Source organism: Bidens hawaiensis, unplaced genomic scaffold, assembly GCF_021521415.1.
Source record: "Bidens hawaiensis isolate Kalapana, Puna unplaced genomic scaffold, B.hawaiensis_p1.1 tig00005061_1, whole genome shotgun sequence".
In the NCBI taxonomy this organism is placed as follows: domain Eukaryota; kingdom Viridiplantae; phylum Streptophyta; class Magnoliopsida; order Asterales; family Asteraceae; genus Bidens; species Bidens hawaiensis.
In genome coordinates this window covers 616,080-631,820 of record NW_027491322.1, presented here as the reverse complement: position 1 = coordinate 631,820, position 15,741 = coordinate 616,080, and the positions used below count along the sequence as shown (strand labels likewise).

The 15,741-nt window shown below is 34.0% G+C and overlaps 1 protein-coding gene and 1 non-coding gene across 2 annotated transcripts; one reads left to right on the top strand and one right to left on the bottom strand.

Annotated features, from left to right (window-relative positions):
• Positions 1-713: 713 nt before the first annotated feature.
• On the bottom strand, positions 714-786 carry TRNAE-CUC (transfer RNA glutamic acid (anticodon CUC)). The gene has a single exon. It is a non-coding gene; the product is annotated as a tRNA-Glu (tRNA).
• A 12,179-nt stretch (positions 787-12,965) lies between these two features.
• On the top strand, positions 12,966-15,568 carry LOC143628675 (protein kinase PVPK-1-like). The gene is made up of 2 exons (XM_077098200.1): positions 12,966-13,750; positions 14,761-15,568. Exons 1-2 carry the CDS (start codon positions 12,966-12,968, stop codon positions 15,563-15,565), a joined length of 1,590 nt encoding a protein of 529 aa, XP_076954315.1. The 3' UTR covers positions 15,566-15,568.
• Positions 15,569-15,741: the final 173 nt, after the last annotated feature.

Here is a 15,741-nt window from a genome sequence, read left to right as displayed (position 1 = left end):
AACAAACATACGTAATGAATGGACGTACATATATTAGATACATAAATGAACGTAAATTAAGGAACAAAAATGAACGTTTACAACTTTAAATGAGAGAACACTGCATTTGTTATTTTTCTTTCGTGTTCATTTAGTTATTAAAGTTTTTGCCCCTGTCCATTTATTTAATAGTTCGTGTCCATTTATTTATTTTATGAACGAATATAATCAAACTTTTGGTATTTCTAAATGATTTTAGGGTGGTGTACGTGTATACAATTTTTTTTTTGTGAATATCTAAATGATTTTTGTATACAATTAAATTTACTTATTTATATTGCTAAATTATCAGGTTAATTTGTAGCTTGTTTATTACACTTTATTATGTATCATCAAATGGTTGTGACTACCAAATGAATCGTTTGGCTGTAAAAAAAATAAAAATAAAGAATATAAAGAAAATTAATTCCGTCAAAGGGACTTGAAGTGTTGAACCCGTCAAGGATCCTAACCAACTAGACTACAACGAAGTAGTTGAAATCAGGAACATTTTATATCAATTCCTGTAAAATTAATGGTGTGTTATTATTACTTTGATGAAAAGGAGGAACATTTTATATCAATTTCTGTAAAATTAATGGTGTGTTGTTATTACTTTGATGAGAAGGAGTAAATTCGATAATCACATAATATTCTACATAAGGTGTCTAAGTTGCCAATATCAAAAAAATTAATTCCGTTGCCGGGAGTCGAACCCGGGTCTCTAGAGTGAGAGCCGAGTATCCTAACCAACTAGACTACAACGGATTTGTAATTTAGACGTGAAGTAGCTTCTAATATCTAAGTTCTTGTATCAGGTTAACTACCTCATTAGGAAATCACAGTCCATCATATGTTACCTGTTTATAAAACACATTCACATGTTTCATGATTAGAAGCTTTACCAAACCCAAGCAAGAACCATGTGCTAATTATCGTCTAACATTCGTTTGCGTCATCATCGATAGACTCTGCACTTATAACATGTTCATCAAACTCGGTGGATGTCAAAACGGGTAGCAATCAAAAGCCAATTTTCGTTATAACCAACATACTAGAAAATACTACAAGTCAAAATACTAGAAAATTTTCAAACCATACATAATTACATATTATGTTTATAGTCACAGATTGCATTTATATTACTTTGAAATATAGTCCTTATAATATTTATACTCACATGTTGCATTTATGTTACTCTTGACTTTGATAAATGGCCTATGAGAAAAATAAAAATATGTATTACTATGATACATAACTTTCTCTTGTTGTTATGGTCACTTGACTGTGAACGCGTATATTACACATAAAATAATAAGGGCAACCGCTTAACCCGTAACTTTTTTACAAGCGTGACACTGATGCTGAATATGTAGTAGATCCGCCGTGGTACCATAATCAAGGCCGCACTCACAGACCATACTCAACTATGAGCAATGCACATCTGATTCCACCATAGTATCAAATTAATAACATACATTAAATTCTTACAGCACAACGTGCATAAAAGGTCAATCACCATGCCTTGACTAAAAGGATAATTCGACTCATTAAAGAGGCAATCAATACTTTGTAGCGAACTATAAACATCACTACAAATGTCATATATGGTGCTAACTCGGGTTTGTTTAAGTTCATTATAGAACTAAAGCAAGACTCTGGAAAGTTCTAAGAGCATGTTTGAAACTAAGTTTGAAAAATGTTTATTGGCTTATTGTTTTTTTCATAAAGCCATTTTGAAAAGCAAGGACTTTGAGCTTTTGGAAAACTCCTTTTTAACCTTTTCAAACAACTAAAATGAAAAAGATTTTTGTGATTACCAGACACATTTTAACTTATTGGTTTTTTGAAAACACCAATAAGCCAATAAGCATTTTTTAAACTCAATCCCAAACATGCTTAATGAAAAAGTAAACAAAAATGTCCATAATCAACTAAAAATAGTAAAATAATAATAATAATAATAGCAAATGACACGTAACATTCAAACTTATTTAAAAAGTAAATATGTCTAGTATGAGCTAAAATAAAAACTGACTTACCATCAATGGCGAAACTTGGACTAAGACACCGGGAGGACCGGACTTAAAATGTATACAAAAATTCACAAACAATGGGGGGCCGGACTCAAATTTTCGGCCAAAAACGCCTAAATTTACACTACGCATAAAAAATGTCGGACGAAAACGAATAAATTTACACTACTACGCGAAAAAACCGGGGGGGGGGGGGGGGGGGACCCCGGCCCTGACTAAGCTTCGTCATTGCGTACCATAAATGTTATTTTTTTTAATAGAAAATAAAGTGATGCAATTATAATAGAGAGACAGGTAAGCGTACAACAAGCTGCGTCACCACCCCTTTTGAATGACAAGTCCGATCCATACCATTAATCGCGCTATACAACCACGACCATAAACCGTCTGCAATAGAATCACAACAAGGTTAAATTATAAAAAGAGCTCGAAAGAGTCGAGCTCAAGCTCTCCCTCATAAAGTTAAAATGAGCTGAGCTCGAGTCTTGACGAAAAGTCTATGGTGAAATTATACAGTTTATGCGCTTATAAATTATTATTGTTCAACTGTAAGTTTGTTTATGTTCGTTGGTTAATGAACGAACACAAATAAAGATTTCCGCTCGATTAACTAAATGAGCGAAAGCAAGCATAGGTCATTTTAGTTAAATTTGTTCGTTAATGTTTATTTGTTTATGTTAGTTCACTAAAGGTTTTCAATATTAATTTTTAAAGATTTTCTAATCCTATCATATAGATTTAAGCAAATTCATTAGTTATGTAACAAAAATACACATGAATATTAAGTGATTAATTTATATGTAGATTAACAATTTGAATATGAATATGAATGTTAAAAGACACCAGCACAAACTTGGTAGCCATACTGAACCATTGACACCGAGTGTTCTTCATTAACCAAATCATATAAAGCATGGTTTGTGTTCGTTTGTGTCCCTTCGTTAGTGTTCACGAACAAGTTCATTTTCTTAATAAGCGAACACAAATAAAAAGAAATTCTTGGGGTGGGTGCCCGTCAATCATTCTCTTGTCTATTAAAAGTTAACGAACAAACATAATCAAGGCCTTGTTCGATTTGATTTGTTTATAGCCGTTGTATTTGTAATTTACTAATTTACGGCCCTCTTACTTTGCAATTGTATTTTTACTTGAGAGTTAAAATTTATTATTGGGCCGGTATTTAGGCTAAACCCAACAGGCTTGGATGCTGCAAAAGGGAGCTGGCTATGGGTCAATCGGGCCGATCTGCCAAAGACTATACTCCTTTTGAGCCCAATCTGGCCTGTTCCTGGCCCAGCCTTTAGTCGTAGACTCGTAGGTAAATTTAAACACTTTTACACTTGATATTGAAACAAGAGTTAGAGGTGCGTAAATCAGGTTTTTCAAATACTCGGATTCGGGTATGGAGTCGGGTTCAGGTATGGCTGGGCATTGGAAAATCGGGTATTGGCAATACCCGGGTCTGTGTCTAGGTATTGGCTCTAAAAACCATACCTTATGTATCCGGTTTGGGTCGGGTATTCTAAAATTGGGTATTTGAATACCCAATTTTCGGGTATTGAACAAACCCTATTTCGTTTTTTTTGTGAATGCGATTTTTATAATATATGGAGTGATTTAAAGTGTTACAAGTGAAAGAGAAAGATTTTCTACATATTTGAAAATTTTCTATAGCACCCATAAAATTTTTTTATATATATTTTGTGAGTGAATAAGAAAATGTAATGATAAGGGTAAAAAAAAGTATTATTTAATTGAAAGGAATATAGAAAATGCTTTGATTTTTAGTTTAGTTTTTTATATGAAGATAGAAGAAAGGATGAGAATGCTCTAAATAATAAATTTAGAGGGAGTCTTTTTATAACTTGAAAAACGGATATATTTTTTTTACAGTCAATGAATCCTCCAAAAAAGCTATTGGCTAAATTCACCACATCAAGATACATTCGTCTTTTAATTAGGGGGAAACTCTCACCAAAGGCCAACGCCCGTGACGCTCGCCCAAAGACACAACAGTGTAGTGAGATAGAACTCGTTCAATTCAATAGTCCAACTAATGAGCACCACTTACTCGCCTAGTCTCCCATCATCATCCTGCTGTCTCTGAAACTAAATGTTGGGGCAGGAATCGAATCTGGATCAAATGAAACACCAAGTCTCTTCCTTACTGCTCCACCACCAGCTCATTAGCGAAAAAACCAATACTAAGTACTTAGTGGTATGTATAATAATGATATAGTATTAATATGGATGTTTGTAGCAATGCAATTAGTATATATTGCTTGTATTATAAAATTTTATCATTATCGTGGGTTGAGTTAAAATAAGAAGTTAGGTTTTTGTAGGAATGATAAGAAGTATTTTGGCCCATTGATTTTGAATTTTGATGGTTGAGATTAGTTTGAGAGAAAATCAAGTATGAAATAAGGGGAAGGGTATAAAAGAAATAACACATATGTGTTGACTTTCTCTCTTCTCATGCAAAGCACATATCAATTTCCTCAATCATTTTAAAACGTTCATAACTTTTTATTACGACATTGTTTTTGAATTTTTTTTTCATAATAACGAGTGTTTTTTTATCTTTAATATGAGTACCATATTGTTATAAAAAAATAAAAAAAATTTAGTGGGTTTTTTATACATTGTGTTATATGCTTAGGTCATTGTATTTTACGAATTGTGTTTTAACATTGTGTTTTTTTATTCATTGTGTTTTTTTTATAAGTGTGTTATTTCATTGTGTTATAGTGTATGGCCATTGTGTTTTTTTATTCATTGTGTTATATGTTATGGTCATTGTGTTTTTCTTAATTGTGTTTTATCAAACTTGGGTTTTCTCGTTGTGTTTTTGGTAGCTTCTGCTCATTGTGTTTTAGCATAGCGTTGAGTTTTTTTTCTTGTAACCCGTTTTCAATTAATTAATTGTGTTTTAAAAAAAAAGCTGAAGTGTGTTTTTTATTTTTCTCTTCAGACTGTGTTTTTAACATAGATTGTTTTATTTCTATTCACTTTCAAAATGAGTGCGTCATTAATTCCATCAAAGGAGAATTGCACTATGTATTCCTCGTCCTTTGAAAAGGGAGCTCGTTAAAAAACAAAATAACATGAGTGAAAAACGTAATTTGTTGAAAAACACGAAGGTGGTTAGGTGTTGATGGGATAGCGGTGGCGGTGGAGTGGTGCCGGTGGGTTTCTTGAGATCTAGGGTTCTAAGACAAGAAGGTGGGTTTTTGAAAATCATGTGATATGACTAAAATACCCTCTCCTTAGCCTTCCTAGCAAAATGAAACTTCCTCTTTGAACTCAACCCTCGTTATCGTATCAAAATTATCTTATTGTTATAGTGATTCAAAAATTCTCTTATTATCATGTAATTGTATTGTTTTTTATGCAAAAGTTTTGTTTTAATAAAAGTTCGAAAAAAAATTATTATCTTTCTTGAAAAGGTGTCAGGTTGACGTGTTTTAAGGTTCAGTTAAAGCCAGAAAAAATTTGTAATGATATGCGATCGTTGAAAGTATAACATTATGCAATTAAGTCACGCATTTAATATTGAAACGTTTTAGTTGCAAACTTTCGGTTTACATATCAGTTCGAGCTCATATTCTAAAATTTTAATACAAATCTTTTTTTTTCTCAACAAACCCCATTAAAAACATTAAAATAGTTTTTTGAGACACGTAAAAATAGATCAAGGCATTTGGATTAAGAATCTAGTGGTTGAGACTAAACGTTTCTAAAAAGTGTGAGGTGTCTTTTTACATAGTCTAGTATCCTATTTTAATGATATGCCTTATTTTAAAGATTTTTCACACTTCTCACAATGTAACTAGCGACACTCCTAAGACTTAACACAAGTTAGGTGACAATACATACGACTATATTGTGTGTAAGCTATAAGGTATAGGTGACAATACACAAGTTAGGTCACATTCATGAATATTATGATGTCACAACCTGATATGTTTATATGTTATGATAAGATATGAAGTTATTTTTTGTCGTGATATGTTTTGTTGCTGTAAGAATAAATATAGTATTTATATATTTATTTATATGACTGTCATTATCATTTATATAATATTATATCAAAATATTAATTATATTTTATTATATATTAGTTTGGAAATTATTGATGGTCTATATTACCCGTAATTAACTAATAAAGGGTTTCCTCTTGTGTGTACATAAAGAGAGATAAAAATTAACATCATAACCTAATCACACAAGCATAACAACTTTGTGTGCCTCCGCTCCTAAAACCGGGTTCCTCTCAAGAACCCTAATCTTCATCCTTAACTATGCATCCTAAAGGGGAACTCGACCAAGCTGACAGCCATGCCCTCTACATCTTATCTCTGCTGCGATTATTATTCTCCCTGCTGTAACAGGTTCATAGGTTTAATATTTAACATGTTTTCTATTGCTTACATGAAAATATGATCAACGGTTGCGGCTGTTTAAATAGAACTCACTCGACGTAATTGACTTTTGACGTAATTGTTGGTATGCCAAAGCCAGTGAGGAGTGCATCAGCAGGCTATCCACGCTAGAGACTGGCATCCATTAAGAAGCTTTATGTTGAACCATTGTTATGTTTTAAAGACCTTGTGATATGATTAATCATTAATGTGTTACGACTTTGTATGTTTCCGTTGCTTATGTTTTAAATAAAAATTCTTTGGTTTAAGAACTATGTCTTATGAGTAAATTCAACCGTCGAAAAATATCTAGTTTTGGTGGTGTAGCTTTTGATAGCGTGAAAATAAATGGGTGTGGTGTAGCTACACCATAAACCTTACTATTAATGCAATTAGTTGTCACACAAAAGATTATATCATTTCATATTCAAAGTTTCAAACATTATATTATTCAATATAAAATGAAATTAGTTATCATATTCAAACATTATATTATTCAGATATAAACTTGACTGGCCCCTTGCACTTGACTGGCTGGTTGAACTTCAGTGCCAACATAAAGTTGACCACCATTCACAAAATATTCATTCGGTAAAACAACAGGTCCAGTCACATTAATTTGATCACTGACCAGGGGCGGACCCACATAGTGTGGATCGGGGTCCCGGGACACCAATGTTTTTTAAAAATTTATTAGAAGCGGTATATTAAATTTTTTGAGGACCCCATAAGATTTAATACTTGGAACCCATACTATTAATGTTGATGTGGTCTGGTGGAAATTCCCTTGTTTTATCTTTGAAAGGTCATGGGTTCAAGTCTTACAAGGCTCAGTTTTTGGTTTTTTGTGTTAATTTTTAGTGTTAATCAATCATTTGATTGCTAATGTTGCAATGATAACTTTGGAAACATTCAAACACCTCTAAAATACATATCATTGTTTTCAACTTTATGCATGGTTTTCTTTAGAAACATTCAAACACTTTAAAATATCAGTTTTATTTTTCACTAGTTTAAGTTAATGGTTTTCAACACATGCTTATGAAAGGGTGGATCTAGGTTCTATCTCAAAAATGTTTAAGAAAGGGAAAACAAAGTGTTTATGTGTCAACCCGACCCATTTTGACCCGTTCAGGTAGTGATGATTGAAAAGAAAGTTTTATTATGATATTGTTTTTTATTATGTTCTTCGCCTCGACCCGACCTGAACAACGACCGACCCGAAAAATTTGAACACCGAAAATATGGGACCCCATTGGCAAAAAATCCTGGGTCCGCCACTGTCACTGACAACATCCTTGGTGTTTTTCATTGTCATCTTCCACAAAATATTTACTAGGAAAGACAACAACAGGACCACAGGGACAACAATTGGACTAAAGATAACGAAAACCGGGGTAGATATAACCAGACTGGTTATTATACACACTAGGATGACCCCAGCCACCGGAAGCAGCGCTACGACGGTCACGATCTGTAATATTGATGGTTTTTGGACCAGGTTGGTGGAATGATCGTTTGTATGTTTGAAAGAGAGAATACTATTGATGATGAGAAATGAAGGTGTGAAGGGCTTTATATAGAAGTGTGGGACAAGTGTGTTAGAGAAATAATAAATTTAATTATGCATTTTTGGTATTTCAAGTTTTTTTTTAACTTAAATAAAAATGTTAGAGTTGTTAAAAGCAACATATAGTATTAAATTTTATAATTCACCACTTGTGGCCTGGTGATAGAAGCCTAGGAAGGCTTAGGTTCTTTAGTAGAGACTCAAGTTTGATTTTTATTTAGTATCACCTTTTTATGGATTATAATAATGAAGGATTTGAGCTAGGTCTTGTAAGGCTGTTAGTTTGAATCCCGAGCCTACCTAGGTTTTCGTCCCATCGTGTATTACGCAGAGAGTTATGCTCTTGTGGCGGCACAGCGACTATGGGTTTCGGTGGAACACCCAAGCCAAACTCTAAATCGGTATGGGCCCGGTTAAGACAACATAGTCTGGTCAGAATGGGACAATGAGGTTCTCCAATTTAGAGAGCGCGGTGACATAAACAAAGAAAGTCACCGTTTTAAAAAATGAAATTTAAATTTTATAGTTTCTTTTACATGAACATGAAGCTCCGAAAAATAGTGGCAAAGGATAATGGTCTCCCCGTGTTTTCTTTTTTGCTTAGTAGTGAAAATTTATGTATTTTCACCCGTGAATTTTTATACGTAATGTATATTAACTCCTTTTCATCTAAAAATTTGAGCCCCCCACCTCCCACGTTTTCGTTCAAGATTCGTCACTACCGAAAATATTAAGCAAAACACTAAACTAATTATTTTAACACTATAGTTTTTGAACGAGAGCAATTACACTAAACTAATTATTTTAACACTATAGTTAAAACATTTATAATGTAAGAATAATTACTCTAATGTTACTAATATTAACAGAAGAAAAGGATTAAATGAACTCAAGTCAATCAACCATTTGAGGTAAGCCGCTTTACATTTATTGCATTTTCTTTTTCGTACGTTAAAAGGTAAAATTAACCACCTCTCTTTTTAACTAATTTCTTTAAGCAACTTCATGCTCATAGAATTTTACAAGGGTTTAATGGGGAACTTAAGTGAAACTATTAAAGCATGTCTTTTTACATGTAAAAAAATAATATAAAACTTGATTTCACATGTAAAATATTAGTTTTAGTATAAACTTTTTTGGAGTTTTTGCTTATAAATACATGTAGAAGATATTCCAATAAAAAATTTTAATTTTGTAAAAAATATTGTTTTTTTTTACCTTTTTAAACTGTTTATAAAAAGGATTTCTACATGTGCTTTTATGTAAACACTCAAAAGATTATGTAAATTTGTTTTTACATGAAAATGATTTTTTTTTAAATGTAAAAGGCATGGTTTCTCAGTTTCTCACGTTTCTATGGTTTCCTTTTTAAATCTGCATCTAGAACCTTAATATTTTTTAATACATTACTTTTTTTAAATTATACTATAAAATACAGAAATTTTTAATCCTTGATTATAGTGCAATTTTTCTATTTTGAATAAAAATAACTGCAATACATAAACAATGTTATTTGTAGCATTTGGGTACTCATACCATCAATGTTGACTATTTGCATAGCCCATCCAGAAACTCACAACTTTATTTTTAGCTGACGTTGTGGAGACTTCACAAGAGATCACATATCCTAATCCCACATAAACACACCTAACTATGGAGTTTTCATATGCTCCACAACCAACTAAGCTCAAAACGTGTTGATAATTTGAGAGACGGGACATTTTTTTATGAATCAAAAACCTCTCCTATCCATGGTTAATGTAAAATTTGCCTATGGTGTTACATTTGGCCGTGTTAGTCTTCTATATGTTGTTACATTATTAATCATCCAAAATCCATAGATCAACGTGTTCATATTACATATGTGTGATATCTTATTACAGATATGTAATATTATGCCGTTACATTTGTCGAGTCACATGCTTAGGAAAACGTTAAAATATAAAAAAAGACAAAAATGAGATGTGCGAGAATGATTTGTGGAAAAAAAAACCTAAAAACGTTCAAGATAAATAATTTAAAAAACATAACTCAAAATATAAATAAAAACAAAAAAAGTAAAAAAGCAAAAACGTTTCCCTCGTCTTACTCGTTAAAAAAAAGACAGACAAAAAAAAAGACACGGTGACAAAACAAGCAAAAAGCACAATGATAAATAAAAAAGACACGATAGATCGCAAAAAATATAACACAATATTGAGTAATATAATGTAATATCAAGGAAAAAAATACAATGCCAAGTAAAAAAGACACAATCAGACAATCAGTGACGAAAAAAACGCATTGATAAATAAAAAGACGCAATGATATTTTTTTCCTCCACATTGTGTCGCTTTTTTTATCGAGGAAGACCGGGGGGGAGCATTTTACCTTTTTAATTTATGATTTTCAAGTTTTTAGAAGTTTTTATTATGACCACAAATTATTCTCATTTTTATCCCCATTTATAGAATAATTTGACCTTCCAATTACATATGCATATACATCTAATCTAATCTAACTATTATATTATCTAATCTAATCTAATTATTATATTAAAGCAACATGGTTTTCATATGACCTTTAATTAAGCTATCCACATAAGATTCTTTTTAAAATTATAATTTTACACCTAATAAATTATTTAATTTTAATCTACTTATTTATATTATTAAAACAAAATCATTCTTCCATAAGGTATGCTATTATGAATCCATAAGATAAAAATATGCTATATATATTAAACATATTTTTAGAATATAAATATATTTTAATATGTTTTGAGACGACAAGGTATGTTATTGCGTATATTATTAAATTTAACTTTTTTGTTGTATTTTTTTTAACCACCCGTGTATTGCATGAACTATATCCTAGTATACAATTATACATTAAAAGATCAATTTCTCGTATACATACACTCAAAATATCAAATTGAAAAAAAAAATCAAAACCTTACTGCTCAGTGCTCCATTTACATCTTAAAACCTAATAAATTTCAGATGACAAGCACAATTTTAAGTTCATGAAGAAACTATATTTAATTTCATACAACTCAAAATTTACAAATCAATCAATCAACCAACGTTGGTTACATGTTTGCTAACATGACCGGTCAACACATCAGACATTGGTTACGCATCCGGCGTCGGTCAACACATCAGGCAAACACCGTTGGTTTTGTGTTGCGTCAGATACTTATTATGCATACGGTGCTGGTAATGTGTTCGATGTTGGTTAACATGACCGGTAGGTTATGGTCGTCGTGATAAATCCCAGTTCTTCTCATAAATGTGAATCATTTCGAAAAATTCTATGAATCAAGCCTACTCTCAAGTTCAAAATCCCTTACAAATTCCAATTCTTTTAAATTCTACCCCTTTAGAGCATTCCCATCCAACTTAAAATCCATAATTACAATAAAAATCACTACATTTTATCTCTCATTTTCAATTAAACAAAAAATTTTTTATACTTTTATCATTGTCTTTACACTCTCATTCACTCATAACTACCCTCATATTATATTAAAAAAATTTATAGCATGCTACACGAATTTTTCAAATATACAGAAAAATCACTGTAATTTCTCTTTCATCCCACGACACCCAAAATCACTCCCTATATCAAAATCAACCCCTTTGAATAGCAAAACTGATCCTACTGAAAACAAAGTTATCGTTCTTTGGCATCATTGGTTACTGTGCACGACCCGCTAAACTCTTTTCAGAAACGTAATAGCATCGGGGGCAAGAGACCCAAATGTATCGAAAGTAAAAGGAATGAAGGCGTGTTGATTCTCAACACATGTCTTCTCGTGTTTAGCAATTTTTCTTGCTTCTGTCTTTAGCACGGCCTGCCTAGCAACAAACCCGGTGTCCTTAAGCCCGACAAGAGGGGACACCCCAGTAAGGCCCACACCCCTATATTATAAAAACCACACTCACAAAATATACGGGATGGATTGTGAATGCTCTTAAAAAAACTTAAAATTTTAAATCAAACGTACCATGTAAAGTTTTATAAAAACTTGAAACACTAGGGAGGCAATGTGTAAATATATATGAACAAAATCCGTCTTTTCATATTAAGCATTCCCATCTCTTCCCCGAACTTAAAATCCAAAATTACATTAAAAATTACTACCTTTTATCTCTCGATTTCAATTAAACAATAATACTTTTATACTTTTATCATCGTCTTTGCACTCTCATTCTCTCACAACCACCCTTAAAATATATTAAAAAATTTATAGGATACTACATAAACTTTTCAAATATACAGAAAAAATCAATCTACTTTCCCTTTCATCCCACACCACTCAAAATCACTCCTATGTCATAAAAACCACACTCACAAAATATACCGGATGGATCATGAATATGCTCTTAAAAAAACTTAAATTTCGAATAAACATACCATGCAAAGTTTTATAAAAACTTGAAACACTAGGGAGGCCATGTGTAAACATACATGAACAAAATCCGTCTTTCCATATTGCCTTTGCTTGTAAACTTGTAATACGCAAACTACTTGTATAGTGAGAATGAGAGTGAACCCACATTCTTTATACCTCTAATTACAAAACCCACAAATGATTCAATAAAATCACCCAAAATCCCTTCTGGGTCTTGATCTTCATCTTGTTTCCAAACACCCACAACCCATTACTCATCAAAATCACCCAATTTACTCACTTTCTTTAACTCCTCATGAATCTTTAATCAGGTACGCATTTTGAACCATATTAACAATAAATTCGTCATTTTGATTCGTTTTTCGTTAAAGATTTAATTGATCAATTGGACCCATGAATGTGCTTGATAAGAATTTGATAAGAATTTAAAGATTAATTGATCAATTGGACCCAAATTGACAATTAGGGTTTTGTTGCAGGGTGCATTTGTGCTTGATTCAATTGTGGTTGAAGTTGTTTAGATGGATTTTAATAATAATAATAATAAGTCTGCAACCCATTCTGTTTGCAGTTCAAGATTTTCATACAAAACCACTTTTGATTACACCCCGAAAGACGGTCCGGGCCCAGGTGAGGCCCGTGGGCCAGGTTACGGGTTCCATCTGAGTCCACAAAACAGTTTATATTCAAATACACATTTTACAGAAGCTAAAGAAAGTTTTAGTACAGAACTGACAGAAGTTAGTGAGTTTTCGAGTACGTTGGAGAAGAGCGTTGAAAACGGGCTAACTAGTGTGTCGGGTGAGGGTGATTATGATGGGAGTAATAAGACGAGTATATATCGGGAGAGTACGGGGAGTGATGTAAGCGATGATAGCAGCTCGAGTGGTTATAGTAGTGCGGTTTATAAGCCGCACAAGCAGAATGATACGCGGTGGGAAGCGATACGAGTTGTGAGGGCGAAAAGTGAAACGGGCTCGTTGGAAATGAGGCATTTTAGGCAGTTGAAGAGGTTGGGGTGTGGGGATATTGGAAGTGTGTATCTTTCTGAGTTGATCGGTACGGGGAGTTATTTTGCTATGAAAGTGATGGATAAAGCGGCTTTAGCAAGTAGGAATAAGCTTTTGCGGGCCCAGACCGAAAAGGAAATTTTGCAGTCGTTGGATCACCCGTTTTTGCCGACTTTGTATGCTCATTTTGACACCGAGAAGTTGTCTTGTTTGGTGATGGAGTATTGTAATGGTGGAGATTTGCATGCTCTCCGACAAAGGCAGCCCCGGAAGTATTTTTCCGAGCATGCAGCCAGGTTAGTGATCTTCCATTTGTGCTTTTGGTTGTAGTTTTTCTTGAACGGGTCAAAATGGGCCTGGTCGGGTTGGGTTTGGTTATAGGTGACTGATATGACCCATTTACTTGTAAATGGGCCGATTCTAGTTATGTTTTGTATAGTCAAACGGGATATATAGAAAAACGAATAGTTGAAAAGAAATGTGTCAAAACGGGCTGGGTTAGATAGAGGTGTCCACTATGACTCGTTTACATGTGAATGGGCCGGTTCTGGTTGTGTTTTAGATAGTCAAACGAGTAATATGGAAATGACATAGTCAAACAAGCAATATGGAAAAAGCAGAGTTAAAAAGAAACAGGTCAAAACGAGCTGGGTCGGGTTGGGTTAGAGGCGTCCATTTTGACCTTATGTTTTGCATAGTCAAATGGGTAATATAGAAAAATAATAGTAAAAAGAAATGGGTCAAAACGGGCAGGGTCGGGCTGGGTTAGAGATTTTTGTTATGACCCATTTACATGTGAGTGGGCTAATTCCAGTTATGTTCTGTATGGTCAAACATAAAATGTAGAAAAGTAATAGTTATAAGAAACGGGCCAATTCGGGCTGGGTTGGGTTCGGTTAGAGGTGTCCAGTATGACCTGTTTACATGTAAATGGGCCGATTTTAGCTATGCTTTATCTAGTCAAAACTCAAATGGGTAAATATAGAAAAAGAATAGCTAAAAAAGAAACGCGTCAAAACGGGCTGGGTCGATTGGGTTAGAGGTGCCCATTATGACCCATTTACATGTGAATGGGTCGATTCTAGTTATTTTTTTAATATTCGAACGGGTAATATAGAAAAAGAAACAGGTCAACACGGGCTGAGTTAGAGACTTAGAGGTGTTCGTTATGATCCATTTGAACGGGCCAATTCTAGTTATGTTTTATATAGACATACGGGCCAAAGTCTTAAAAGTTTTCTTCTGGCCCATTTTGCACTGCTGGTTTCCACATTAATGGTTTAATTGCGGTGAATTCTTTGTATAGGTTTTATGTAGCAGAAGTCCTCCTTGCTTTGGAGTATTTGCATATGCTGGGGATCATTTACCGAGACCTTAAACCTGAAAACGTGTTAGTCCGAGAAGACGGTCACATAATGCTCTCGGATTTTGATCTCTCTTTAAGATGCGTTGTGAACCCGAAACTGGTTAGATTCATGACCCCTACTGTGGAACCAAAAGCCTCAGGTTCATGCATCCAGCCCGCTTGTCTTGAGCCAGCCTGCCTGATCCAACCGTCATGTTTCGGTCCCCGGTTCACAAACAGTAAACCGAAGAAAGAAAGACTATACAAACCCAAGACCGAGGTTTACAACCAAATGATCCCACTTCCGGAACTCATAGCCGAACCAACAAGTGCACGGTCCATGTCGTTTGTCGGGACCCACGAGTATCTAGCTCCCGAAATAATAAAGGGCGAGGGGCACGGGAGTGCGGTTGATTGGTGGACATTTGGGGTGTTTCTTTACGAGCTTTTGTTCGGGAAAACACCGTTTAAAGGGGAGAGTGATCGGGCCACTTTGTTTAACGTTGTCGGGCACCCGTTGAAGTTTCCCGAAACGCCTTCGGTTAGCTTTGCGGCTCGGGATTTGATTCGGGGGTTGTTGGTTAAAGAACCGCAGCACCGGCTTGCTTACCGAAGAGGGGCGACGGAGATTAAACAGCACCCGTTTTTTCAGAGCGTGAATTGGGCGTTGATCCGGTGTACGACGCCACCGGATGTGCCGGTTGGGTTGGCAGGGGATGTGGAGGTGAAGTCTTCTGGTAGCTACTTAGAAGTTGATTTCTTTTAGGGTTAAAAAGGATTGAAATTTGTAAAGAATTTGGTGGGAAATTGCATCCAATGTGTCTGTGTTTTAGTGAAGTTTTTGTACATGCACACCTAATAGAACTTGTCATATCAATCGTTTCGACTTTTAAAATAACCGTTCAAGTTAAATGGGTCATTTAGTTTTGGCGTTTATAGTTA